The sequence below is a fragment of the Hemicordylus capensis genome, chromosome 4, assembly GCF_027244095.1.
Source record: "Hemicordylus capensis ecotype Gifberg chromosome 4, rHemCap1.1.pri, whole genome shotgun sequence".
Taxonomy (NCBI): Eukaryota; Metazoa; Chordata; class Lepidosauria; order Squamata; family Cordylidae; genus Hemicordylus; species Hemicordylus capensis.
Genome location: NC_069660.1, coordinates 56,563,756 through 56,591,373, shown reverse-complemented (window position 1 = coordinate 56,591,373; position 27,618 = coordinate 56,563,756). Strand labels below are relative to the sequence as shown.

General features: G+C 43.4%; 1 protein-coding gene across 7 annotated transcripts in view; it reads left to right on the top strand.

The window, feature by feature from the left end:
* Nucleotides 1-27,618, top strand: part of MAGI3 (membrane associated guanylate kinase, WW and PDZ domain containing 3) — a 340,723-nt gene that overhangs the window by 242,568 nt on the left and 70,537 nt on the right. For 5 of the 7 annotated variants that reach the window (XR_008307161.1, XM_053250086.1, XM_053250089.1 and 2 more), the window contains 3 exons: nucleotides 4,876-4,922; nucleotides 7,510-7,666; nucleotides 21,659-21,759. Coding sequence is in view for 6 of the 7 variants with exons in the window: in XM_053250086.1 (XP_053106061.1) it covers nucleotides 4,876-4,922; nucleotides 7,510-7,666; nucleotides 21,659-21,759 (305 nt within the window). In the remaining variant the exon portion in view is untranslated. The remainder of the gene's footprint in view (nucleotides 1-4,875; nucleotides 4,923-7,509; nucleotides 7,667-21,658; nucleotides 21,760-27,618) is intronic. The other 2 variants (XM_053250087.1, XM_053250091.1) reach the window with 1 other exon arrangement.

The window sequence follows — 27,618 nt, the reverse complement described above, 5'->3', positions numbered from 1 at the left end:
ACTACCCAAAAGAGTTTGGTATCATCTGCAAATTGGGCCACCTCACTGCTTACCCCTGTTTCTAGATCATTTATGAATAAATTAAAAAGCACTGGTCCCAGTACAGATCCCTGGGGGACCCCACTTCTTACTTCCCTCCATTGTGAAAACACTCCATTTATACCTATCCACTGTTGCCTGTCTCAACCAGTTAGCAATCCACACATGTACTTGTCCCCTTATCCCATGACTGCTAAGTTTCCTCAGGAGTTGTTGATGAGGAACTTTGTCAAAAGTTTTTTGGAAGTCCAGGTATACAATGTCAACTGGATCACCTTGATCCACACACTTGTTGACACTCTCAAAAAACTCCAAAAGGTTGGTGAGGCAAGATTTACCTTTGCAGAAGCCATGCTGGCTCACTCCCAGCAGGGCCTGTTCATCTAGGTGCTTTACAATTTTATCCTTGAGGATGCTTTCCATTAATTTGCCTGGAACGGACGTTAGGCTAACCGGCCTGTAATTTCCAGATCACCCCTGGACCCCTTTTTGAAAATCGGTGTTACATTTTCTACTCTCCAGTCCTCTGGTACAGAGTCCGATTGCAGGGATAAGTTATATATTTTAGCAAGGATGTCGGCAATTTCACATTTGAGTTCTTTAAGGACTCTTGGATGAATGCCATCTGGCCCTTGTGATTTGTTAGCTTTCAGTTTTTCCAGACAGTTTAAAACATCATCTCTTGTCACTTCTATCTGACTCAGCTCTCTCGCCTCCATCCCTAAAAAGCTTGGTTCAGGAACAGTTATATACTCAGTATCCTCTGCCGTAAAGAAAGAATCAAAGAACTCATTCAGCTTCTCTGCAACCTCCATATCCTCCTTAATAATCCCTTTCACTCCCTCATTATCCAAAGGTCCAACTGCTCCCCTGGCAGGTTTGCTGCATCTGATCTATTTAAAGACGTTTTTGTTATTCCGCTTGATGCTTTTAGCTAAACATTCCTCTAACTCTCATTTCGCCTCCCTTATTGTCACCTTGCATTTCTTTTGCCGGAGTTTGTGTTCCTTTCTGTTCTCGTCATTTGGACAGGACTTTCAATTTCGGAAGGAAGTCTTCTTCCCTTTTATGGCTTCCTTGACGGTACCCGTTAGCTATGCTGGCATCCTCCTGGACTTAGTGGCACCGTTCCTCCTTTGGGGTATACAGTCTAACTGGGCTTCTAGTATTGTGGTTTTGAGTAAACCCCATGCATTCTGGAGTGAAGTGACTCTCCTGAATTTCCCTTTCAGCTTTCTTTTCACCATACTCCTCATTTTGGAGAAGTTTCCTCTTCTGAAATTCAAAATGTCGATGTTAGACGTCCTTGGTGATTCTCTCCCCACTTGTATGCTGAATTTGATTGCACTATAGTCACTGTTCCCTAAAGGGTCTATGACACTGACATCACACACCAGGTCTTGGGTGCCACTCAGAATTAGGTCCAAGGTCGCCTTCTCTCTGGTTGGTTCCAAGATCAACTGTTCTAGGGCATAGTCATTTAGCATATCTAGAAATTTGACCTCTTTGTCATGACCTGACTGTGAATTTACCCAGTCTATGTGTGGGTAATTGAAGTCACCCATAATTACAGCCCTGCCTCTCCTTGACGCCGCCCTGATTTCCTCCTGCATCTCTCAGTCACTGTCGGCGTTTTGATCCGGAGGGCGATAGCACATCTCCAGTAGCACGTTCCCTTTCAGGCCTTGTATTGTCACCCACAAGATTTCTGTGGAGGACTCAAGTTCACCTAGGTTTTCTAGCTTGTTAGATTCTATCCCTTCTTTAACATACATTGCTACCCCTCCTCCAAGGCGCCCCTCCCTGTCCTTTCTATAGAGTATTTATTTATTTATTTATTTAAGCATTTTATACTGCCCAAAACTTATGTCTCTGGGCAGTTTACAACAGAATAAAAACAAAGTAAAACATTCGTTAAGACAAAAATTGGGGGTGGGGGAATATACTCAGGGATAACAGTGTCCCACTGGTTCTCAGTGTTCCACCATGTTTCTGTTATGCCCACTATATCTATTTCTGCATTAGCAACCAAGCACTCCAGCTCACCCATCTTGGCTCGGAGGCTTCTGGCATTGGCATATAAGCACGTATACTCTGAGTCTCTCACCTGATGCATGCTATTCTTTTGACTCTTTGACCTGCTGGCACTGGCTCCCGTCTGCTCTTTATGCGGCTCTGCTCTATCCCCTTCTGTTTTATCTGAATTCTTTGCACCCTCACACTTTAAAGGATGGCTTTTGCCAAACGGGATACTGCCCAGCTCCCATCGGCTATTCCCCAGGCATCATTTTAAAAGCTGTTCTGGTTCCATCTTGGTTCAAGTGCAGCCCGTCCCTTTTGTACAGGCCTTGCTTTCCCCAAAATGTATCCCAGTGCCTAACAAATCTAAACCCCTCCTCCCGGCACCAACATCTCATCCATGCATTGAAACCCCTCAGCTCTGCCTGTCTCACTGTACCTGCACGTGGAACAGGTAGCATTTCTGAGAATGCTACCTTGGGGGTCCTGGACTTCAATACACTACCTATCAGACTAAACTTGGTTTCCAGGACCTCCTGACTACATTTCCCCACATCGTTGGTGCCGACATGCACCACAACAGCTTTCTCCTCCCCAGCAGTGCCTAAGAGCCTGTCTAGATGCTGCGTGATGTCCACAACCTTCGCACCAGGCAGGCAAGTCACCATGCGGTCAACATGCGGGTCACAAACCCATCTCTCTATACCTCTAATGATCGAATCACCCTCTACAAGGAGGCCCCCACCCCCCAGAGGAGTATCCCCTGTGCGAGAGGATATGGGCTCATCATCCATGGAAGGGGTCCCTTCTAAAGGAGCATTTCCCTCTTCCTCAGACCGATGTCCTCCTTGCCCAAGACCTTCATTCTCCCTGACAGCAGAGGAGCAACCAGCCCTGGAGTGGGATGCCTCTGTCACATCCCTGAAGGTCTTGTCCACATGTCTCTCTGTCTCTCTGAGCTTCTCCAGATCCGCCACCTTGGTCTCAAGGGAATGAATTTGTTCCCTGAGAGCCAGGAGGTCCTTGCACCGAGCACACACCCATGACTTCTGCCCATGGGGCAAATAGTCATACATGTGGCACTCTGTGCAATACACTGGGAAGTGCCCAGTCCCCTGCTGACTATATATCTTCTACTGTTTTTGTTGGCTGTTTACAGTATTTAGAGATAGTTTATTAGAAGGATAGGTCCCAGCTGTAATGGTCACCTATTTATCTGTCCAACAGCCTTTCCCAAGAATATGAGGGATATAAGGGAGAGATTTATACTTACGTTCTCTTCGCCACCAGGCTCCTTGTGATCACAGGGGTTTGTTCCAGACTCCCCTGCACAGTTCCCGCTAAACTCCTGCAAAACCCCTACATCCTGTTTGCTATCCCTGTTCGCTATGCTCTCGGGCCTTCACCTCTTATGTAGAGTAGCCTTCCAACTGAGACACAGGATGTGAGTCAAAGGAATGTGGGGCCTCTCCCAGCCCTAGCTGACTCCACCCCCTTTGTCAGGCAGTGACAAAGTAAAGTGACAAAGTAAAACACTGGAGTTTGGTAGCCCTAGCCAATTCTAGCCGTGAGACAATTTTAACCCTAGCAAATAACACACACATACAGAGAGAGACTAAGACCTACCCCTTAAAGAGAAACGGCCCCTGAAAATCTCCCCTCTTCCTGCTAGTTTGTTTGAAGGGGACAAAACTAGATGTTTAGAAAAGCTTGCTCACCTTCTCAGCTGTGTCTGCTCTTCACCAGGTGCAAATGAAGCAATGACTGAGATAATTTCTCCCAAAGTCATTGGAACCAAGTGAGAGATTCCTGTTGATTCAAAACAGTCTCTTAATCAGTGGACATGGCATGATTATCACATACCTACCTTCAAAGCTTTCTAGAATATGGTATCATTACTGCTGACTTGAAGGAATATTAAGCTGTGTCAACCACTGACATCTGCATTGCCATGCAATCTGTATCTTCTTTGGTCCTCCCCAAAATAGGGGCATCTGACCTTTCTTCATAATTTATTATTTATTGGTGTAAAATATGTATATCCCACCCCGATGCTTGGGGCAGCTTACAATAAAAGCATGAAAACATAAAATCCATGATAAAATAATAAAAGTGTAAAAGACAATAAAATATAATGAATCATTAGAAAAGCAATAAAAGAGAGCAGATAAATAAGATCAGTAGAACATCAGCCAGGATTAGAACTAGATGACAAGATGACAGCCAGTCTTTACAATCATATTTAAAAGTAAGGTTTTCAAGTTATTTTTAAAACTAAGCAAAGAGAGAATTCATGAACATTTGAATCTAGGTTCATGAATCCTGAAGCAAAGTCAGATGCCCCTATTCTGGAGAGGACCCAAGGAGATGTAAGTTGCATTGGTCTGTTTAGTTCAGTAGTAAGCGGCAACAGCTCTCCTGGTTTTCAGAGATCATTTTTTCCTAGCCCTAACTGCTCATAATTGAACCTGGAACCTTCTACACACAAAACTTTGTGGCTGAGATATAGCCCCTATCCATTGTGATTTCAGTGTTGATATAGTTTTTCCACTAGGAAAACAATGAAGGACATAGTGTTAGATTTTTCTATTTTAAGTTAATTCTACAAAGGGTACATAACATGCCACCTCTTTTAGTATAGTGAAAATGTGGTGTTCAAGATACTTGACATTCAGTTGAAAGGACTCTATTTGTTAATGAAGTTGAACATGACAAGGCAGAATACAGAAGCCTAACCTATCAGTTTAGTATATAGAATATATTACTGTAGAATATAGTGGTGTGATGGATTATATTAATATTTATTCTCTATTGTAGGTCCTTCCTCACCTGCTAAAACTTCCAGTGTTATGAGTATTGATAATGTGAGTATTGATTAGAATTTCTCTGATTGACTGCATTTTGTTCACAGAAAGAGTCAATTGTCAGCAGACAAATGCATATGGGTATCCAGGGGAATTATTAGTCCCCTCGACCAGTTCCTTTTGAGGAATAGGTTTTTCTCTGGCTGCAGCTTATAGGCAGGCTGTCATAAATTGGTTTTTAAAAAGTTAACCAATAGTTGTAATTTTGCTTCTTTTGTTTTTATTTTGAATGAAGAGATTTATTTCTGCTTTTGGGGGGGGGGATTAAATACCACTTAATCTTAAATCTCTACTAAATTTGGTAAAAATCTTTTTCCTCCATCTATTTACTTGCTGAGATCAGCTTGAGAGGATGATGAGTGTTGTTTATTACCTCAACTACATTAAGTGGCTCCCAACCTCTGTTGATTTACTAGAAGAAGGAGGCAGCAGCAAAGGAAAGGCTGGGCTGATCGAGTAGAATAACAGATTCATTCCTGTGTCTTGTTTGGAGTCAAACAACTTGTAGACTTGGAATGTCATTTTCTCTTTGGAGATGGGAATATCAAAAGCTAGAGCACAGGATGGGGCTGCGGAGAGTGTTGAAGAGTTTGTGCCAGTCAATGAGGTCATTCTCACAACCAGCACTCCCAGCATACAGGCAGCAAACACACCCCCACAGGCTTGTGTGGAGCCACGTGACTGCTGCCTATTCAGCTGCCCTGCTCCAAGGCTATCTGACTTCTATACCTTGGTCATTACCAAGGTAAGAAGGGAAAACCCCACCCTACCTCCCAGGCCCAATCATGTGCATGATCAGGTTGTCTGGTCTCAGCAGCTCCCTGCAGCCAGATGCAGTCTCCACCAGGGAGGGCTGCGGCCAGGAAGCCAGGAGCTGCTGCATTGATGTGGGTAGCCTCTCTGCTGCCACAAAATTCATTGTGGGATAATGGAGGACTTCTCCAGATTCCTAATCTGGACATCGCTGCTACACCACTTGTGTGGGCGGGATCGGATTGTCTGGGTGCAGGAAGGTAGAATCCTGCCATCCACCCCAGTTGACCTGAATTTGGTCATGTGCACAACCTTAATCTGTCACTTTGGGACAAAGCAAAAAGCTGTTGCAACAAAGGTATAAGGAACTTTTCTTTTATTTGAGTAAACACTGTAATGTAACTCTCACTAATATTTCTGGATGCACATATAAAATATGCATCTGTAATCTAAGAACATATGCAGAACTTAATCTACTTTTGCAGATTGCATTTGTTCCATAATTTAAGTTTATGGAAGGATTGAGAACAATTCTTCATACTTCATCCATTGTTTTTCTCTGTCCCTGAATCACATTTGTGTGCCAGTTGACACTTTGAAACAACAACTATGCATACATACAGACACTTTCATTTTTGCTCTGCGTTAATCCTGAATTCATGACTTTTCAGTAGTGTGTGTGTGTGTGTGTGTGTGTGTGTGTGTGTGTAGATAGGATATGTATCTCAGTGAAACATCAAAAACTATTTCTCTCAAGTAGAACTTGAGTGGACACTTTGAAACAACAACTATGCATACATACAGATACTTTCATTTTTGCTCTGCGTTAATCCTGAATTCATGATTTTTTAGTTGTGTGTGTGTGTGTGTGTGTGTGTGTGTGTGTGTAGATAGGATATGTATCTCAGTGAAACATCAAAAACTATTTCTCTCAAGTAGAACTTGAGTGGGCAATCTGAATTTTTCCATAATTGTCATGACTTCATACTTTTCTTTACAAAAATACTCATTGAGTGAAGAGTCGGATTCAATTTAACAAAATTCAGTATTATTCAGAGTGATTAAATGTCTACTCCAGAAATTACAGAGAAAAGAAGTATCAGAAGAATGATGCTTATAAGGATGGTGTTGGATAAAGCTGTTCTACTCAAATGTTGGTGTCCCACATGTTCTATCTTACTGTTGTAGATTAAGTTTGAGCAACAAGTAATTTCAGTATGGATAAGAAAGCCCCCACCCCAAATTGTTCCTGTGGCTCATTTTCAAATGTTAGCCACCTAGGAACCATGGATAGACAAATGTTAGCCCTTTTTGTATCTGTGGATGAGGCTGGGTGCACATGGCCGGAGGTGCACATAACGAGCCCAGGTTTACATGCCAAATACTCAAAACAGTGGGTACCGGGACCGTGGTGAACGAGGTGCACCTGTATTCAGATTTTCCTTCACACACGTGCTTCTTGACAGTACATTTTAGGCTTTTTATCATTCTGGAGCAAACATTTTTAATTCAGATAGCTATATAAAAATTTAAAAATACACATTTGTACTAAAGCAGCCTTCTTTTCTTCTTTTTGCTGTACCTAGCACCTAGCATGACGACTGTTGTCTGTTTTAAAAGCATAAGAACTTCATGTTTAAAACGTTTGATTTCTTATGAATGTGTTTTCCCATTCATCAGGAAAATTTATATCACATCTGCCTTATCCTCATAATGAATATAGAGGGCTGATAAAATACTGGCCTTAAAGCCAGGTAGTGAGCTTGGGGCCAAGGTGAAATTTGTTTAGAGCTTTCCAGCTCTCAATTCACATGTATTCTTCTGTTTGTTTCAGAAAGCAGATAAGCAGGAAAATTCAGGAAGCCAAGAGACCATCAATGAGTCAGTCCCACAGCCTATGCCTTTCCCACCCACTGCTGTGAGGCCAGCTTCTCCAAAACTAGACCCTTCAGAAGTCTATCTGAAGTCTAAAACATTGTTTGAAGATAAACGTGAGTATATCTTCTCTGAATTCTAAGACTCAGTTCCGAGAAATCTGTAGTAGTGGTAATTAAAGTGCTCCATTAAACATGTGCTTAGGGCATTTTTGTGTCTATAAGATTATAGAGGCAAGCTATAATTTCTCAGATGATAAGTAGTTCCAGGTATGAAGGCACGCCTTCTATGTAGACTTGAACCACAAGACCTTTTTTTTTTTTTTTAAGGCACTATTCTTATCAAGTGCCCACAAATATCAAGCCATTTTTATTTTAACAAATAAAGGGTCATCCCCACCACCATTAATCCATAAACTTGAAAAGCACCAGATCCCAGGTCACAACACACACCACTGAGTACACCATAGGTATTTTATTTGGCCACTACTTTATTTATGCACATACCATCTTAAATTCAAAAGTGATGTTTCAGTATTCGTTGAAGATGGAAGAGTACCAGCTACTCTTGCCAAACATCAAAAAAGGAAAGGGAGAGGAAAGAGAGAAGCTCATGTAGGTATGTGAAACAACAAAATCATGGAAAGGAAAGCATTGGAGGAGAGTGGGGAGAATACTAATACCAGCAATGCTTTTAATATGTAATCACTTAATCTGTATATAAAAGCCAATTTCCAACATTCTGACACACTCTGCTTAAGGGTCACTGGGACTACAAAGCAGATTTTGCCCTCACTTCAGCAGTATCTCAGAGTTAAATCTTTACCCTTTCACTTAAATGACTGGTCACCATCAACTTCTGTTACAGAAAATAAAATTCTATACTTTGGGGGTACTGCTGTGAGGGCAAAACTGATGTTTCCCTGATACTAGGTGGCCCAGCTGCCCACTGGCAGGATACTCACAGGAGGGTGAAGGTACAATATTTGTCTATGCTATAAGTACAGATATATTATATCCCCTGAGACTCTGTTGCCCTTGAAGCACTCTGTGCAATGCACAGTTATGACTCTGGGGGCCACACAGATCACTTCGGGGCAAGGGGAGATTATTCCTTTTCTCGAGTGCCTGTGCTTCGGAAACAGCAATACATGCACTCTTTTCTCTGGCTGTGATAACGTGTTCAGCAATAATAATAATATGGATCCATAATAATATGGATTAATAATAATATGTTCCATAATAATATGGATGTTGGCTAGTGACTCCAAACAGTCTGCCTGACCTGTTTCTGTAGGGGGATTTTGCTCTTCTCTTGTCCCCTCCTTCCCTCCCCCTTATCTGAGGCAGGGAGGGAAAGTTCAGAATCATACCCATACTTGTCTATGACAGAAGAGTAATTGCAGTGAAAATACTTGGAGGTGTCAATCCAATTTTGTTTGTTTGTTTATCAATCATATTTTTATACTGCCTGATAAAAACACTGCCAGATTAAAATACATGAAACACAGTAAAAACAATAGCATAAAACTATTAAAAGAAATTAAAATTATTAGGATTCTAATTAAAAGCTTGAGAGAACAGGAGAGTCTTGAGGGTCTTCCTGATAACGAACAGAGAAGGAGATGCTCTTATTTCAGCAGGGAGCATATTACAAAGCCCTGGGGCAGCCACAAAGAAGGCCTGATCCTGGGTTGCCACCAGACAAGCTGGTGGCAACCATAAATTGACCTCTCCAGAAAATTGTAACAGGCAGCAGGGTTCATGACAAAGGAGGCACTCTCTTCAATAGCCTAGACCCAAGTCGTCAAGGGCTTTATAAGTGATAACCAGCACTTTGTATTTCACCTGGAAACATATCGGCAGCCAGTGCAGTTCTTTCAAAACCGGTGTTATATGGTCCCTTTGTGTTGTCTCAGAGACAAGTCTGGCTGCTGCATTCTGTACCAATTGTAATTTCAGGACTACGTATAAAGTCCGACCACATTTTCTGGTGGGACTACTTTCAGTCTGGGCAGTGGGGCAGGGGAGTAGGTGGATGCTAATATTAGGGAATCAGGAGACTGCAGAATTGCACCACCTTTTTGAAGAGAAGCTACATCCTCAGCATTGAGTCTGAACCCTGCTGAAAGACCTGGATCTGGGCTGCATTATTTCTTGCACTTGGAATGACTGGGAGATAGGGATTTCCGTTTTGGTCCAAAATTGTGGTAAACTGCCCAGAGACGTGAGTTTTGGGCAGTATAAAAATATGATAGATAGATAGATAGATAGATAGATAGATAGATAGATTATTTCAGATTTAATGGAGTAAAAACTATTCAACTAATCCTACCTGTCAAGGATCTTGAGCCTATATGATGCAAGGGTTCAGCTCAGTACTGTAAGGGCTTCCTCAATAGTATTATTATTAATAATAATAATTTGCACAGTCAGACAGGTGTTATTGACTGGTTTGTTTTATCCAGACATTGAGTCCTTCCCAAGGACCTGGGATGGCTGCATTTTATTATCAGTGTTGTTGCTGTTATGATAGATATCGTCCAGAATATATTCTGTCTATTTCTGAAGAAATAGACCAATTTCTGTCTATTTCTGAAGAAATAGACCAATTTCTTCAGAAATAGATGGTTGGAAGGTAGTTCCACACCAGCCAGAGATGCTGGAGACCAAGGTAGTTCTCCCATCGTTCTGTTATAATCCATCCCACCCATGGGAAAGAAAGAGGTTAGATATATGCAGAACTCCAAAATTCTAATTTGATAGGATGCAATATCTCAGGCAAGGTTTCCTTTAAAGGTTCCTCTTTGGGTAAGAAGTGCTTTAGTACTGTGTTATCTAGGTGCCTATAAGAGTGCATCCTACTACTTTTCAAATCTCTAGACCGGGAAACTCTGCAGAATATTACAGCATGTATCCAGAGCCTTCTGCTGTCATGTTTCAGTTGAGGAGATCTTTAGATTGGACACATGGATGTCCATATTTTCTCAAGCCACTAAAGTTCTCAGCGGTATATAAATATTTGTCATATTCATATAGAGATACATGTCTGAGTCTGTTGAAAGCAAAAGCAGCTACTGTTTGCAAGAAAGAGTGCCTGAAATGTGAAGCAGCCTTTCTTTTAACTGACGTGTGTGAAATATTTATGAATAACACTTTTGTATGAAAAGCAATGTATGTCCTAATAGAACCAAGGGTCTTAATTGTTGTTTAAAATTGGACTATCTAAGAAATATCAGACTCCAACTGATAACAACGCCAACTAAAATAATAAAACACAAAAATGACTTGCTTTCTAGAATTCAATGAAGTGTTATCTTGACTAACTTCCCTGGGTAGGGGATCCCAAAGCAGCAGTACCACAACAAAGAAGGTCCTACTCAGACAGCGGTCAAACTTAAACCTCTCAATTGGCATCCAGAGCAGAAGCCTTCCTGATTATTTCTGTTGACACAAAGAGTCTGAAGTTCATGTAGCCATTCTATATTTGAATGTATGTGGTTTCCACAGTACTGTTGCTCTCAGTAGATCTGACTTAGATGCAAATAACACTATCCCTTAGAAACTCATTATCAAGCAGTGAATTTCATACATGAAGTAAGAAATCAGCAGTTAGCTTCTGACACTGACCTACTTAATATTGTGAAACTGTCATCAAGATTTGGTTGGACTCTTTCATTCTCCCCTTAAGCAGTATTTTTTCTTCCTTTCTAATTTTGCACATACTAATAGATAATATTAGATAATATAATAGATAATAGAACCCTATCAGTTCTGTCCTAAGAAGCATTTCATCAAGGTTTAAAGTTACTTAATTACAGACATTTAAACAGACTCCATTTGTCAGTTAAACCTGTTTGTGGAGTAATAACTTTCTATCCCACCTCACCTTTGTCTACTGCCACCAAGTAGACTTAAAAAATAAATAAATTGCTGAGTCCATTGCAACAGCCCTTCAAAAATTACAGGTCCAGGGCACAATCCAGCCTGGCTCTTCATTTTCTTCCAGTGATTTTAGCTAGGCTTTTCTCACAACTTCTCTTCTTGCTGACTGCTCATTCTTGACTTCTCTGGACTGCGATCTTGGAACCCTCTGGATTCACTGCGACTTTTTTCTGCAACCTCCAGCTCTGCCTCTCTTGAGTAGACCCACCCAACTCTCTCAAACTCTCTATATGTACACTTTTGCCCCAACAGTTTCTCAGCCTTGCCAATCAGAACAAACAAAAATTCCCTCCATTTTAAAAAATCTCATTTCCCTCCAAAACTCAACTATCAAACTACAGAAAAACAAGTGTGAATTTTTGACCCTGCACTTTCTCCATGCATAGGGATTTGCAAGCACAGAAATCCTATTTACAATAAGAATGTTTTAGAAATATAATTTATAATTCATTTATAATGCAAGGGTTATTTACAAAAAAGAAGTGGTTTGGGGAATATTAATATGCTATACAATACAGGGGCGTATTTACAGAAACCCAAGAGGTCTAGCCCTTGTTCCTCCACATTGTTCAGCTGCAGACTGGCTCTCAAAACAACTAAATGCTGTGAAGCCACTGCACAGTACAGCTTAAGTATATGTTGGGAAATAATGTACCAAAGTTGGTTTACCATAGCAAATATGAGGTGGTTATAGCTGGGTATTGGGTATGTTTTGTTTTTGTTTTGTGTTTTGTATCTTGAGTTTCTGTCCATATTCGGATCATGTACAATAATAATGATTTCAATTTAAATAGATACACAGAGATGAATATAACCTTGTCTGCATGCTACTTCCCATTTGAAAATTTTCTTATGACCATTGACCTCTGTGTAGGGGGGGAAATGTACTTTATCATAAGTTTCCATTTGCCAAAGGTGACTAGGCCAGTAGCTGTTTAGGATCTTTCTGTAGCCTGTCAGTAGAAGAAATAGACTTTTGGAAGAAATTGCTCAGGGCTAAAATCATGAGCTAGTTTTTGCTTGGAATTAATAAAGATATTTGTTTTCTAAAAGCTATTTATGAACTGTTTAGTTTGGGTTAAGTGGAAAAGTTTGTAAAGAGTTGCTAATGCTTGATCTGGTGGTTTGCTTTTTAACCAGTATTTAGAAGAGCCTAACCCGAGCCTGTTAAACTGCTGCTCTTTGTCCGAAGCTTGTTTAAATTAATGGAGTAGTTGAAATTTATTTTCTGACCTTTTGGGGATGCCTAAACAGTGTGACCTGAGACTTGCATATGCTAACTTTGTGGAAAGGATAAAGTGTGTGTAATGTGTAACTGCAGATTCCTAAAAGCAAATATCTACAATTCTTGACTGGAGTTGTCATCTCATTATAGACTAGATTTACTGTGTAGTCCCACACTGAGAGTTCAAATTTTGTTTTTCCTTTTTTCCCCTCCCACCACCTCAATTGAACTGGAGAAGATTTGAAGCAGGTCTTAGGCTTGCTTTCTCTCTCCTGTATCACTCTTTCCTAGGGAGAAGTGAATGACAGAACTGGGAGAACCTGAGGTATCACCTTGTTTGGTGATTCACATCTTCCCATGGTGAAAGGAAGAAGGGAGCACATGACCTCAAGCTCTCTTACCAGGAACAAAATCTAAAGAAAATAACATCTAAATTGGTCCTGAGAACAAAGTTCTTTTGCACTATAATCCACATTATGCTGGAGTTTATTGTCGTCTCTGTGAGGCTTGAACAGAGTATTTTGTCAAGCCTGTTGTCTTTAGATCTGGATCGAGATCCATACTGTGCTTGCGCAGGACCCTCATGGTAAAATACCACGGCTTGTCGTGTTGACTGAGCCCTGCCTCCACACCCACAGCATGCTATTTAAAGGCAGGCTGGCGCCATGTCCCTCAGTTATTTTCTGACCGCCGTTGTGTTTGGACCTTGGTCTGTCGCTCGTCATCGGTTAAAGTTCTTCAATTCTCTCTTTGTGAATTCATCTGTTTGTGTGTATGTGTGTGTTATGGTTATTCAGGGTTGTTTTTTTTACTTGGATGGGCTTCCGGACTACGTTGGCATTGTTTGACCTTGAGAACGGACTTTGGACACTGCTTTTCGGTTATCGTTATGGCTGAGGAAAAACAGAGCTTTAAGAGCTGCTAGGTTCCCCTCTAAGGAACTCCATGATTTGTGCCTCATCTGCCTTGGTGAGGAGCACAATATTTCCTCTTGCAAGATATGTCTGCCTTTCTCCAAGCAGACACGCAAGAATCGGGCTCTGAGGCTTCGTGCCACCATATATAAAGAGGTGTTAAGTCCCTTGACTTTGGGCAAGCCCCATCCATCGACGTCAATCTCAAAATCGCCACCGAAAACAATCTCGACACCAAAACTGTCGAAGCCATCAGCATCGGCTTCGACGTCTACAGCTTTCAGGAGCCAAAAGCCGCCTTTGGGTGCAGACTCGACTTCCAGGAACTCGAAGTCCAAGACCATATGGGTGGCCTCGGAGACTGCTGCATCGACACCGAGGCCAAAGAATTCTAGAACCATAGACTTAATCACAGACAGAACGCTGTCGCTGTCAGGTCTACAACAACTGACATTGGACCATGTACGGACCTCCAAGTTGATGGTATCAGCTCTTCAACATTGACATACTTTACATCAAAAATAATGGCACCACAAGAGCCTCTCGATACCGACCGCCCTTTGACATTGATGCGGTTAACATCCAGAGCTCAATCTCTGTTTCCAGCTCCGACACTGATTCATTCCTCAGCTCCTTTGACATCTCCTGACTGACATCATGAAGCATCGTCAATGCTGAAGTCGCCCTCCCCACTATTCCCAACTGCAATGTCAATGCTGCATATGCCAGTGTTGTCGGCATTGAGGCAGGCCTCCCTTTGGTGACAGATGCCTACGCCGACATTCAAAGTCAACAAAGAGGATTCAGACAGAGATGCCTGTTTGGATCCTACCACTGAGCGCACATTACTCTCGATTCTAGACTCATCCTCCAGCACACCTTCTACAATCACATTCAAGGGTTTTTCCCCCAACAAGTGCTGATGAAGCACAGCTGCTCACAGCTACACCAACAGGGTCTGCCACTACTCATTTGGTTGACCAGCCACCACCTTATACCTTGTCTGCTGTCAATTTGGAGGGTCCTTCTGCTTGGCACTCCTGCAGTTTCTCACATACTTTGACTGCAGGATCAGTGTTCACTATGGCTGCTATGGGGGCATCCTCTCCTAGTTTTCCATATGATTTTCAGGAGGGGAGACTATGGAAGTTGGTTCCATCAAAGTCCTACCACCCCCTTACCTCTTCTTTGGCACAAGTTCAGTTGGTGAACACCCTGGCAATTGGAGATGATCCTGCTTTGCCAAGCAGGCCTGATGCGCAAACCTCTGTAGCTACACAGATTGCGGCTTTCCCACCTCTGCCTCTGGTGTCGACAGCGACACACACAGCCCCACTACCACCAAAACCTTCATGCTTAGCTGTGAGGACTCAAATGCGATCACCGCTTCCGCCACCTGTGAAGTCACCTGTTAATTGAGATTCAAACACACATTCCACACTCCCCAGCTGGGTCACCATTGGATCATCATGGCTCCTCCCAATTTTGATTTGAAACCAGAAAATCTGGACTATTTGATGGATCCGCCTACTGATGTGTCTCCTCCTGTCTCTCCTATCAAAAAAATGAAAGCCTACCATAAACACGTTAGGTAAATGGCAGAGGCTTTGAGTTTAGACCTGAAATCCGAGCTAACCACCACAGACTATTCTATCTACAACTTTATGGTAAAGTCTCAGTCAGCTCAACCTGTGGCTCATCACATCCAAGAGAAGGGCAATACCTACCTGCTAAAGCATCCTGCTCCTAACTCCCTGGTCATTGACTGCGCCATTTCGACAAAATCCAGACAGTGTCACACAACTCCTGCAGACAAAGAGGGGAGAAAGCTGGATTGTTTGTTTGTTTAGAGTTTCTTATATGCCACCTTCTCCAAAGACTCTAGGCGCTGAACAACAATACCAATAACAATTGAAAAAACATTAAAGGTCAAACACCTGGTGAAACAGGTAGGTCTTAAGAAGGGCCTTAAATAGTGTAGAAGAGTCAGCATAGTATAGTTGTTAGAGTGTTGGACTAGGACCGGGAAGACCCGAGTTCAAATCCCCATCCAACTATGAAACTCACTGGGTGATTCTGGGCCAGTCATGTGTATCTCAGCCTAACCTAATTCACAGGGTTGTGAGGATAAAAATAAACATGTACACCACTCTGAGCTCCTTGGAGGAAGAGCAGGATATAAATGCAATCAGTCAGTCAGTCAATCAATCAATCAAAATAATAAAAGCAACTAAGCAGGGGTCTGAACGAATCTGAGGAGGAAAGGTGTTCCAAAGAAGAGGGTCGGCCACAGAGGAGGTCCTCCTTCACAGTACACCAGGGCCCGGGATATTAAGGAGGGTCAGCTGAGAAGACCTCACAGGATGGAATACAACCAGCCAAGAGAGGCGATCCCAGACGTATACAGGTGCTAAGCCCATAAGGGTTTTAAAGCTGAGAACCAGCACTTTGAATTGGACGCAGAAGCGAACAGGCAACCAGTACAGCAACCATAAAAGAGGTGTGACAGTATCAAATCTATGGCCACCCATGAGGAGGCGGGCCACTGCATTCTCAACTAGTTGAAGCTTCCGAATCATTTTCAAAGACAACCCTAGGTAGAGCGCATTACAGTAATCCAAACAAGAGGTAACAAAGGCATGAGTTACTGTTGCCAGGGTCTGCCGGTCAAGAAAAGGCCATAACTGGCAAACCAGCTGAATCTGGGCAAAGGCACCCCTGGCCATGACCTGCTGTTCAAGCAGGAGCTGGATCCCCAGATAACAAACCGTCTCTCTCAAGGGAAGTGCAACCCCGTCAAGAGATAAACTCACACACAATAGTTGGCCAGATCTTAAATTGAACCAGAGTAACTCAGTCTTGGAGGGATTGAGCCTGAGCTGGTTTGGGCCCATCCAGGTCCTGACAGCCTCTAGGCACTGAGCCAGCACATGGATGGCGTCACCTGTTTGTCCAGGGGTAGAGAGATAAAGCTGAGTATCATCAGCATATTGATGAAAACCTACCCCAAACCGATGGATGACCAGGCCCAGTGGCTTCATGTAGATGTTAAAGAGAATTGGAGCAAGGACCAAGCCCTGTGGAACCCTACAAGAGAGGGGCCAGGGCACAGAACACTTACCCCCAATCAGTACCGACTGGAATCGCCTAGTGAGATAGGACCGAAACTACTGAAGAACAGTGCCCCCAATGCCTAGCCCATTTAAGCATTCCAGGAGGATAGCATGGTCGATGGTATCGAAGGCTGCTGAGAGATCAAGGAGAACCAAGGGAGGTGTGATTCCCACATCAAGGTTACGATACAGGTCATCCTACAGGGTAACCAATGTCGTTTCAGTGCTGTGTGCTGCAGCCTAAAACCTGACTGGCAAGGATCCAGGAAATCCGTTTCCTCCAGGACTTCCATCAACTGAGCACAAACCACTTTCTCCAAAATCTTACCAAGAAAAGGAAGATTGGAGATTGGACGATAGGTATCCAGATTATCAGGGTTGAGAGAAGGCTTCTTCAGAAGAGGGTAGACCACTGCCTCTTTTAGGACTGATGAAACAAACCCCTCCCAAAGAGAGGAATTAACTGTCTCCTGAAGCCAGGAGAGAACATTCCCCTTCGCAGCCCTAACAAGCCAGGAGGGACAAGGGTCCAGGCTCGAGGTTGCTGCGCCCACGTAAGCGAGAATCTTGTCCACATCATCAGCCTCAACAAGCTCAAAGGTATCCCAGACAGTATCACAGGACCCAACCTCTATTAACGGACACCGAGCAATTGGAAAGTAGATCTTTCTTTTAGGGAGAAAGATCTACTCCAGTTCATGTCTGTCAGTTAAAATCATGAAATATTCGGCCTGCACAGCTAAGTATAATTATGGCCTGTGGGAAGCTCTTCAAGGTGACTTAGACATCCTGTCACCTGAGGAGTTTAAAAGGAAATACCAACGAACTTTGGATAAATCGGCTGTGTTTATTCAGCAACAACTGAGCACGGAAAAGCATCTGGCCAAGTCGGAGTCTCATTCCATGACCACTGCAGTCTTGCTACAGAGACATGCATGGCTTCACTCCACTACTCTACAGAGTGATATGAAAGAAATACATGAGGGCTTACCTTTTGATGGTAAGGGCCTCTTCATCGAGGCAACTGACTCCACTATGAAGCAATTTTAAAAGTTGGTTTACCGGGGAAAAACTTACCACCTCAGCTTTGACTTCTTCCTACACATCAAAATATCACACTCCAGACAGAAACCCACGTTCAGACAACAGGAGCGCCATGACTTCAAGAAACAATATCACCCTTATCATAAACACTCCTATCAAGGAAAAGGCAAAATTACTCAATCTTAGCATACAAAATAGGCCGAACCTCAAAAGCATCTTTGAGGAACAGGATCACCCACCGTTAAATCCACACTCCTCACCTTTCCCGCCACCAGGGCCATTAAGATCTCCGCAGGCAAGCAACAACACCAGCTTCGCAATAACACCAGCTTTGCAATCCCATCTCTTCGGCCAGTACACAAATCCATCAGGCTGGCACACCATGCCCCTGCATGGCACCACATACCATCAGACCGCTGGGTCCTGAAGAGCATATCCCTGGGATATGCCATAGAGTTCAGAACAACCCCAAACTTTTCAGGAATGAAGTTTACTCAACCCTCCCAAGCATAGCAAGAGGAAGTGAAGGAGTTGTTAGGAAAGGGTGCAATCACCCCTCTGTGGTGGGTGCACAGGCGGGAGGGTTATTACTCCTGTTATTTCCAAATCCCGAAGAGAGATGGTGGGATCCCGCCCCATCATGGATCTGTGCCACCTGAACAAGTTTGTCCATGTACATAAGAAAATTTCATATGGTAGCATTGCAAGAGATCCTACTGCTTCTTTACCAAGAGAATTGGCTTACAACGCTGGATCTGAAAGACGCGTATTTTCATATTGGCATAAAAGATCAACACAGAAAATATCTGAAGTTTACCATAGGAGAACAAGTGTACCAATACGAAGTCTTACCCTTCGGGCTTTCCACCGCCCCAAGAGTATTTAACAAATTTATCTTTACATTTATATTTATATCCCGCTCTTCCTCCAAGGAGCCCAGAGCAGTATTTAACAAATGCATGGCCACAGTGGTGGCCCATCTGAGGATGCAGGGTATAGCAATCTACCCATATTTGGACGATTGGCTCCTGACATCCAAAGACCAAGGAGAGTTACATTCTCAGACATCGTATTTTTAATCTCCTCCAAGACTTGGGGATTCAAGTCAATTGGTAAAAGTGTCATTTAGAACCAGTATGCGCCATTAATGACATTGGAGCGATCTTGAACACGGAAACCAAGATAATGTACTTACCCAAAGAGCAATATGAATGTATTAGGGATCTGATGCACAAATTCCAACAACATGCGTCTCAGCTGGCTCAACTCGTTCAACAACTCTTGGGCTTCATGGCATCCTGCAATACAGTAGTGCATGGTAGAAAATGCACAAACCACAACTTTGGTTTCTGTCAGTTTTCCACCCAAACGTGGACAGCCAACACAAGTGTCTGGAAATTCCAGATCAGATACTTTGCTCACTTACCTAGTGGTTGAACTGCCAAAATCTTTTAGAGGGGGTTCCTTTTCAGACTCCATCAGACTTTTCAGACTCCATCAGTCTGGTTGACAACAGACCTGTCTCTGCTGGGTTGAGGTACCCACTGCAAGAACCATCAAATCTAAGGCAAGTGGAACCCACAACAAACACAGTTTCATATCAGCTTTCTGGAACTGCTGGCTGTCTTCCAAGCGATGAAAGCCTTCCTACCATTTCTACAAGGCAAGGTCATGCAGGTGCAGTTAGACAATACCACTGCCCTGGCTTATATCAACTGACAAGGGAACAGTGTCACGGACTCTTCATGCCCTCAGCTTGCAACTGTGGCACTGGTGCATCAGACATCAGGTTTACCCAATAGCCATCCACATAAAAGGCCTGGACAACGTCCTAGCAGACAGTCTGAATCAGACGTTTGTGCAACAGCAGCAGCACAAGTGGGAGATCAAGATGGAATATTTTGCTCCATTATTGAACAACTGGGTATGTCCCACCATAGACCTATTTGCAACTTCAGAAAGCGGAAAGTGTACTTGTTTTTGCTCAAGGGCTGGTCAAGACCCAGAATAATTGTGAGATGCCTTCCAGATAGACTGGACTCGGGAGATGCTGTACATGTTCCCACCACACCCATTGATCAATCGCGTGGTAGCGTGTCTTCTGGCTGCTCCAACATCATGCATTCTAGTGACTCCATGATGGCCAAGGCAACTATGGTTTCCACAGGTACTCAAACTGTCGGGAAACCAGTACCAAAGACTGCCACAAGAGCTAGATCTCTTGACACAAGACAACAGTCACGTCCTGCATCTAGACGTACTCACACGCCACCTGACAGCATGGTGAATCAGCTTCTGAATAAGATCCTACTCAGCCCAAGGAAGCCTTCCACCAGATGTAACTACTTTGGCAAAGGGCTGCGTTTTAAAACCTATGCCAGAGCGCATGGTTTTCAGCCTAAGCAAGCTACCATTAAGGATGTACTCCTCTACTTCACTACCTTAAAATCCCAAGTTGGACTAATGTATCCCTAAAAGTACATTTGACGGCTCTCTCTTCCAAACATCCGGGCTGTGGTGGCAAGACTTTTTTCTCACCCAAATAGTAGAGCTTTCTTGAAGGGCCTCATGAATGTATACCCACCCACCTATTCATACTCTGTGGGACCATGGAGCATATTCTTGGTTCTCTCAGCATTGACCCAGAACCCATTTGAGCCAGCGGGTATTACTTCCATCAAACTGGTAACTTTAAAAACAGCCTTCCTTCTTGCTATAACTACGGCAAAACATGTTAGTGAACTTACAGCTTTGAGGATTGATTCACTGCTAGGGGCTCCAGCATTTCCAGAGAGGGAATGTCCAGGTGACTGGTTGAACTCATTATGCTGACCTACGAGTCACAGAACGTGAAACCACCTGAAGCAATCAAGGCCCACACTACCCATGCCTATACTTCATCGGCTGCACACTTATCAGGGGTTACATTTGCGGACATCTGTAAAGCAGCTACTTGGTCCACTGAGTTACCTTTCGTCAAGCGTTACACCATAGATGTGCACTCTGCTGCCGAGGTGAACTTTGGGAGAAGCGTTGTAAAGCAGATGTTACAATAGCTACTATTGTATCCTTCTCCATTGGGAGCTGGCTACCTATACATTCTTATGGATCTCGATGGATCTTGATCCAGATAAACAGGTTGCTCACCTGTAATATGATCAGGTAGAGATCCGTTGACATCCATAAGACTCTCCCGAACCATCCCTCTGCAGTAGTGTTCTGCTATGTGTGTTCTGAGTGTCCATGCAATTCTCTTCCAATGATGAACTCACCTGCTATGGATGATGGTCTTCCACAGTGGTTGTACAATAACTGAGGAACATGGGGCTGGCTGGCCTTTAAAAAGCACGCTGTGGGTGTGGAGGTGGTGCTCAGTCACCACGATGAGCTGCAGCATTCTACCATGAGGGTCCTGCGCAGGCACAGAATCCATTCTTATGGATGTTGACTGATCTCTACCAGATCATAAGCTATAGGTGAGCAACCTGTTTTTCTAGTGGTGGTCTGAAACCACTAGAACTAAATTGCCATTTTGACTGAAGACAGTTTGGTTCATAAAAGATAAATGTTGGGTCTAGCAGTGTGTTCTAGATACATGCAACTAGGTGTTAATTACCACATGAATTAATACTGCATGATTTTTAACTTTCATTTTGAATATTAGAAAGTAGTTGTCTAATTAGTTTACATTTTTCCTACAGAAATGGAAAAATCAAATTACATTTATGATCTTTCAAATGGCTAAACATGGTTTTTATGCAAGCATTGTTCTCTGTCATGTTTTACTGTGTCAGCTGCTTTGAGATGATTGTTGAAAAGCAGTATATAAATACTAGTCTAATCAAAATAATAACTTTATTTTAACTAGCTCCAAACACAAAGGATTTGGATGTTTTCCTACGAAAGCAAGAATCTGGTTTTGGCTTTCGGGTTCTTGGAGGAGATGGTCCAGATCAGTCTGTAAGTAAAGTAAGATACTTTATTGCTATATATTTGTGACATTATTCATCTTATATTTCTTTAATGTTGTTTTGGTTACTCTATACATCTGTGCTACCAATTTATATTGCTGTAATTCATTTCTGGGCAAAATACAATAGGTTTCCGGGCAAAATACAAAGTGCTGGTTATAACCTATATAGCCCTAAATGGCTTAAAGTGTGCCATCGAATCGGTGTCAACTCATGGCGACCACAGAGCCCTCTGGTTGTCTTTGGTAGACTACAGGAGGGATTTACCATTGCCTCCTCCCGTGCAGTGTGAAATGAGTCTTTTCAGCATCTTCCTATATCTCTGCTGCCTGATATAGGTGTTTCCCAAAGTCTGGGAAACATACCAGTGGGGATTCGAACCGGCAACCTCTGGCTTGCTAATCAAGTCATTTCCCCGCTGCGCCATTAGGTGGCTCCTAAACAGCTTAGGCCCAGAGTATTTAAGAGAACATCTTCTTCATTATGAGCCCTATCACCCATTGAGATAATCCAGAGAGGTTCGTCTCCAGTTGCCACTGGCTTCTCTGGTTGCCACACAGGGACGTGCCCTCTCTGTTGCTGCCCCGAGACTGTGGAATGCGCTCCCTACTGAAATACAAGCCTCCCCATCTCTGACAACTTTTAAAAAGCACTTTAAGGTTTACCTCTTCACCCAAGCTTTTTAATCTGACTCCTGTTTTAAATTTTGTTAAGGTTTTTATTTCCTGTGTTTTAACCTGTTTTATGGTGCTTTAAACAGCCCAGAGACAAAAGTTTAGGGTGATGTACAAATTTGATAAATGAATAAATAGTATATTAGCATCTCAACTACACTGAATTCATACTGTTAACAGTATATTGTGCGCTTCTTCTTCAATAATATAATGATAATAATATAATAACAGCAACAACATTGACAATAAAATTCAGCTATCCCAGGTCCTTGGGAAAGACTCTATGTCTGGATAAAACAAACCAGCCAATAATACCTGTCTGACTGTGTAAACAAGAAATAATAATAGTAATAATAGAGGCACTACCTTGACGTAGTTGTGGGGCTTGCGTACTCTGAGGAAAGTGAGAGCTATGCCAGAGGTCCAACCAGGCCAGAATTACACAACACAGGCAGAATTTCCAATTCCAGTCGAATCAGAGACGTTTCTACCAAAGCATAGAAGGAGAAACTACAAGAAACATAGAAACACCAAATAAAGAAGAAACAGTGCAAGGCTGGTGGAAATTATGGGACAATCCAATAGCTTATAATTAAAAAAAGCAGGCTGGGTAAAAGGTCGGAAAATGTAACCAACAAATGCAAGATCTAATAATAACACCAGAATTAATAAGTGAAAGAGCAAAGAAAATTAAAAATTGGACTGCACCAGGCGATGATGAACTGCATGGCTTTTGACTTAAACACCTAACAAGCCTTCATAAACAACTGTCAAAACAGTTCAATCACATTTTGCAAGGAGGTGATATTGAACAATGGCTAACAACTGGGAAAACTCATCTCATCATGAAAGACCCAGCAAAAGGTGCAGTTCCAAGTAATTATAGACTGATAACCTGCCTGACAACCATGTTCAAATTCCTAACTGGAATAATAGCAGATGAAGTAATGCAATACTTATTAACTAATAAGCAGCTTCCAGTTGAACAGAAAGGAAATTGCCCAAACACCAGAGGCATAAAAGACCAGCTGCTGATTGACAAAATGATATTAGAGAATTGCAGGTGAAGAAAAACCAATCTAAGTGTTGCATGGATTGACTACAAGAAAGCCTTCAACTCATTGCTTCACACATGGATACTAAAATGTTTAGAAACAACTGGTATCAGCAAAAACATTCAGATATTTATTTAAAAAGCAATGAGCATGTGGAGTACACTTAACAATCAATGGTGAGGCACTTGGGCAGGTTAGCATTAGAAGAGGCATTTTCCAAGGGGACTCACTATCCCCTCTGTTGTTTGTAATTGCCATGACTCCACTTTCACAAATATTAAACAAAACAGGCCTCGGATACCAAATATCTGAAACATCAAGTAAAATCAACCATCTGCTGTACATGGACGATCTGAAGTTGTATGGAAAGTCCCAGTCAGAAATCGAATCACTGCTCAACACTGTCCGCATTTTTTTATTTTATTTTATTTTATTTACATATTTTTATACTGCCCAAAACCTATGTCTCTGGGCAGTTTACAACAGATAAAAACAACATTAAAACATTAGTTAAAAACAAAAACAAGAAATTTAAAACATAACAATTTAAATTTTTTTTTACAGTGCTCTAAAACAACATTAAAAACAGTCAAAACAATATCAGTTAAAAGCCTGGGTGAACAGATGCATCTTTAAAAACCTTTTAAAAGCTGTCAGAGATGGGGAGGCTCTTATTTCACTAGGGAGCGCATTCCAAAGCCTCAGGGCAGCAAAAGGGAAGGCCTGTCCCTGAGTAGCCCCCAGACAAGCAGGTGGCAAATGCAGACGGACCTCTCCTGATGATCTCAACTGGTGGTGGGGTTCATAACGAAGAAGACGTTCTCTTAAATACCCAGGGCCCAAGCTGTTTAAGGCTTTATAGGTTATAACTAACACCTTGTATTTTGCCCGGAAACATATCGGCAGCCAGTGTAACTCCTTAAATACAGGAGTAACATGGTCTCTCCTAGATGACCCAGAGACCAGCCTGGCTGCCGCATTCTGAACCATCTGTAGTTTCCGGACTACGTACAAGGGCAGCCCCACATAGAACTCATTACAGTAATCCAGTCTGGAGCTTACCAGCAGATGTACCACTGTTTTGAGGTCATCTATTTCAAGAAACGGACGCAGGTGGCGTATCAGCCAGAGCTGATAGAAGGCACCTCTGGCCACTGCCTCAACCTGGGACACCAGGGAGAGACTTGGATCCAGAAGCACCTCCAAACTGCATAACTGTTCCTTCTGGGGAAGTGTGACCCCATCCAGAACAGGCAGATCAAAATAGTCTACAGAGTTTCGACCCCGCACAATGAGTACCTCCATCTTATCTGGATTCAGTCTCAGTTTGTTATCCCTCATCCAGCCCATTACCGACTCCAGGCAGGCATTTAGGGAGGTTATGCCGTCTCCTGATGATGCTGACATAAAGAATTAGATTTGGGTGTCTTCAGCATACTGGTAACACCCTGCACCAAATCTCCTGATGATCTCTCCCAGCGGTTTCATGTAGATGTTAAACAACATTGGAGACAATATCGAGCCCTGAGGGGCACCATACAAAAGTTCAGATTTTGAAGAACAATAGTCTCCAAGGTACACCATCTTGAACCTGCCCGAGAGGTAGGAGCGGAACCACTGCAAAACAGTACCTCTCATCCCCAACCCCCTCAGACGCTCCAGAAGGATACTATGGTCGATAGTATCGAAAGCCACCAAGAGGTCTAAAAGGACCAACAGAACAGAGTCACACTTCCTCTGTCAATTCCCTGTTGGAGATCATCCATCAGTCTGACCAAGGCAGTCTCCAACCCATAGCCAGCCCGGAAGCCAGTTTGAAATGGGTCTAGATAGTCAGTTTCCAACAAGACTGTCTAGAGCTGGGAGGCCACCACCCTCTCAATTACCTTGCCCAACCACGGAAGGTTGGAGACAGGACTGTAGTTACTCACCTCTGAGGGATTCAAGGTAGGCTTCTTCAGAAGCGGTCTAATAATTGCCTCCTTAAGACTAGGAGGCATCCTTACCTTCCCTCAGAGATGCATTTATATTCTCTACCAGGCCTTCTACAACAACCCCCCTGCAAGATAATATCAGGCATGTCAGGCAAGGATCAAGAGAACAGGTGGTAGGCCGCACCGTTCCAATCAGCTTGTCCAAATCCTCAGGTGTCACAAACTGGAACTGATCCAACCTAACCACACAAGAGGAGTCGCTGGACACCTCCACATCAGACACTGAAGTAATTGTGGAGACTGAGTCTAAGTCGGCCCGAATACGAGAGATTTTCCCCACAAAGAATTCATTAAACACATCACAGCGGGTAATCGATGGTTCCAGATTCTGATTCAAGGGAGGAGGGGCACATACTAGCCCTCTCACAACCCTGAACAACTCCGCTGGACATGAACCTGCGGATGCAATACGGGCAGAAAAGAATAGCTTCTTTGCCGCATGTATTGTCCGAGCATAGACCTTCAGATGAGCTCTATGTTGCAATCTGTCGGATTCAAGCTGAGTCTTTCTCCACTTGCTCTCCAGTAGTCTTATCTTGCCACTTCAGCCCCCTTAGTTCTTTCATATACCAAGGGGCCAATTTTGAAGCAGATCGGAGAGGACGCTTAGGAGTGATCATGTCTACTGCCCCGGTGAGTTTGCTGTTCCAGTTCTCCACCAGGGCATCAACAGGATCACCAGCAGAGCCAACACTAAATCCCTCCAAGGCTTCTTGAAATCCTATTGGATCCAATAATTTTCTCGGGTGGACCATCCTAATAGGTCCCTCGCCCCTGCGAAGGTGGGGTGTGAGTCCAACCTTAACCAGATGGTGGTCCGTGCATGACAATGGGGAAATCACAGGAGTCCCCACCCACGGAACACCACCCTGATCAGAGTAAAAGACCAAATCAAGCGTGTGACCGGCAATGTGCATCGGTACCGAGACCACTTGAGATCGGCCCATAGTTGTCATGGCCGCTATGAACTCCCAAGCTGCCCTGGACAAATTGGTCCCGAAATGAACATTGAAGTCCCCCAGCACCACAAGCCTAGGGGACTCCAACACCAAACGCAAGACCAAGTCCGCCAGCTCAGTTAGGGACTCAGTTGAGCAGTGGGGCAATTGGTACACCAACAGAAGCCCCAGTCTATCCCTGGTCCCCAAATGTAAGTACACATATTAGATATGGTCTGACACTCTAACAGGGGTCCTGGTAAGGGAGATAGTATTCTTATAGACCACAGCCACTCCACCTCCCTGCCCCCGGTCCCTCACTTGCTCCTCGACAAAGTACCCTGGAGGGAGAAGCTGGGACCACAGTGGACCCCCAGCCTCTCCCAGCCAGGTCTCTGTAATACATACCAGGTAGGTGCCTTCATCCAGAATCAAATCTTAGATGGTTTCTGATTTGTTCTGGACCGACCTGGCATTACAGAGGAGCAAGGTGAGGTCCCAAGGGTGGTCAGCACTGCTCCCCAAGGTCAAAGAGCTGCAGACAGTCGGAAGGGGACACAGCTATTAAATTTCTATGTCTCCTTCCCTTGTAACGGCCCATTGACCTGCCAATGTTACTCTTCTTCTGTTCCCCACCACCACAGTAATAGCTGCCCCACAGTCGCCACAGGCAGTGTACCTTATAGGGCCAGAGATGGCCTCCCTGGCCAGGTGGAAAGCAGGGACTGTGATTCACTCCAGGACCCCAGTCCTGCAAAGCAGCCACTGCCAGAGGCCACAATCCCACAAGTCAGGCAGGGGGGCTGGCAGATGGTCTCACCCTCTCCCTCTCCTGCAGGCAGGACTCAACAACAGCAGCAGCAGACAGCCAACACCAGTCTCTCACTCTGGGGGTTGTCTGGGAAGCAGGTGGTCTCTCCCTTTGCTGCAGGGCTTCCTATATTTGTATATTCAGTAGCGATATAGCAATGGAGTTTGGACTAGACAAATGTGCTGCATTAATAATGAACAGAGGGAAAATAACAAAAACAGAAGAAATAGAAATGCCCAATGGGAAGCAACATCAAGAACCTGAAAGAGAAAGAACATTGCAAATACTTGGGCATTCTCCAGGCTGATAACATCACACACACTGAAGTTAAAAGAAAAATTGGAAGTGAATACATCAGGAGAGTTAGAAAAATCCTCAAGTCCAA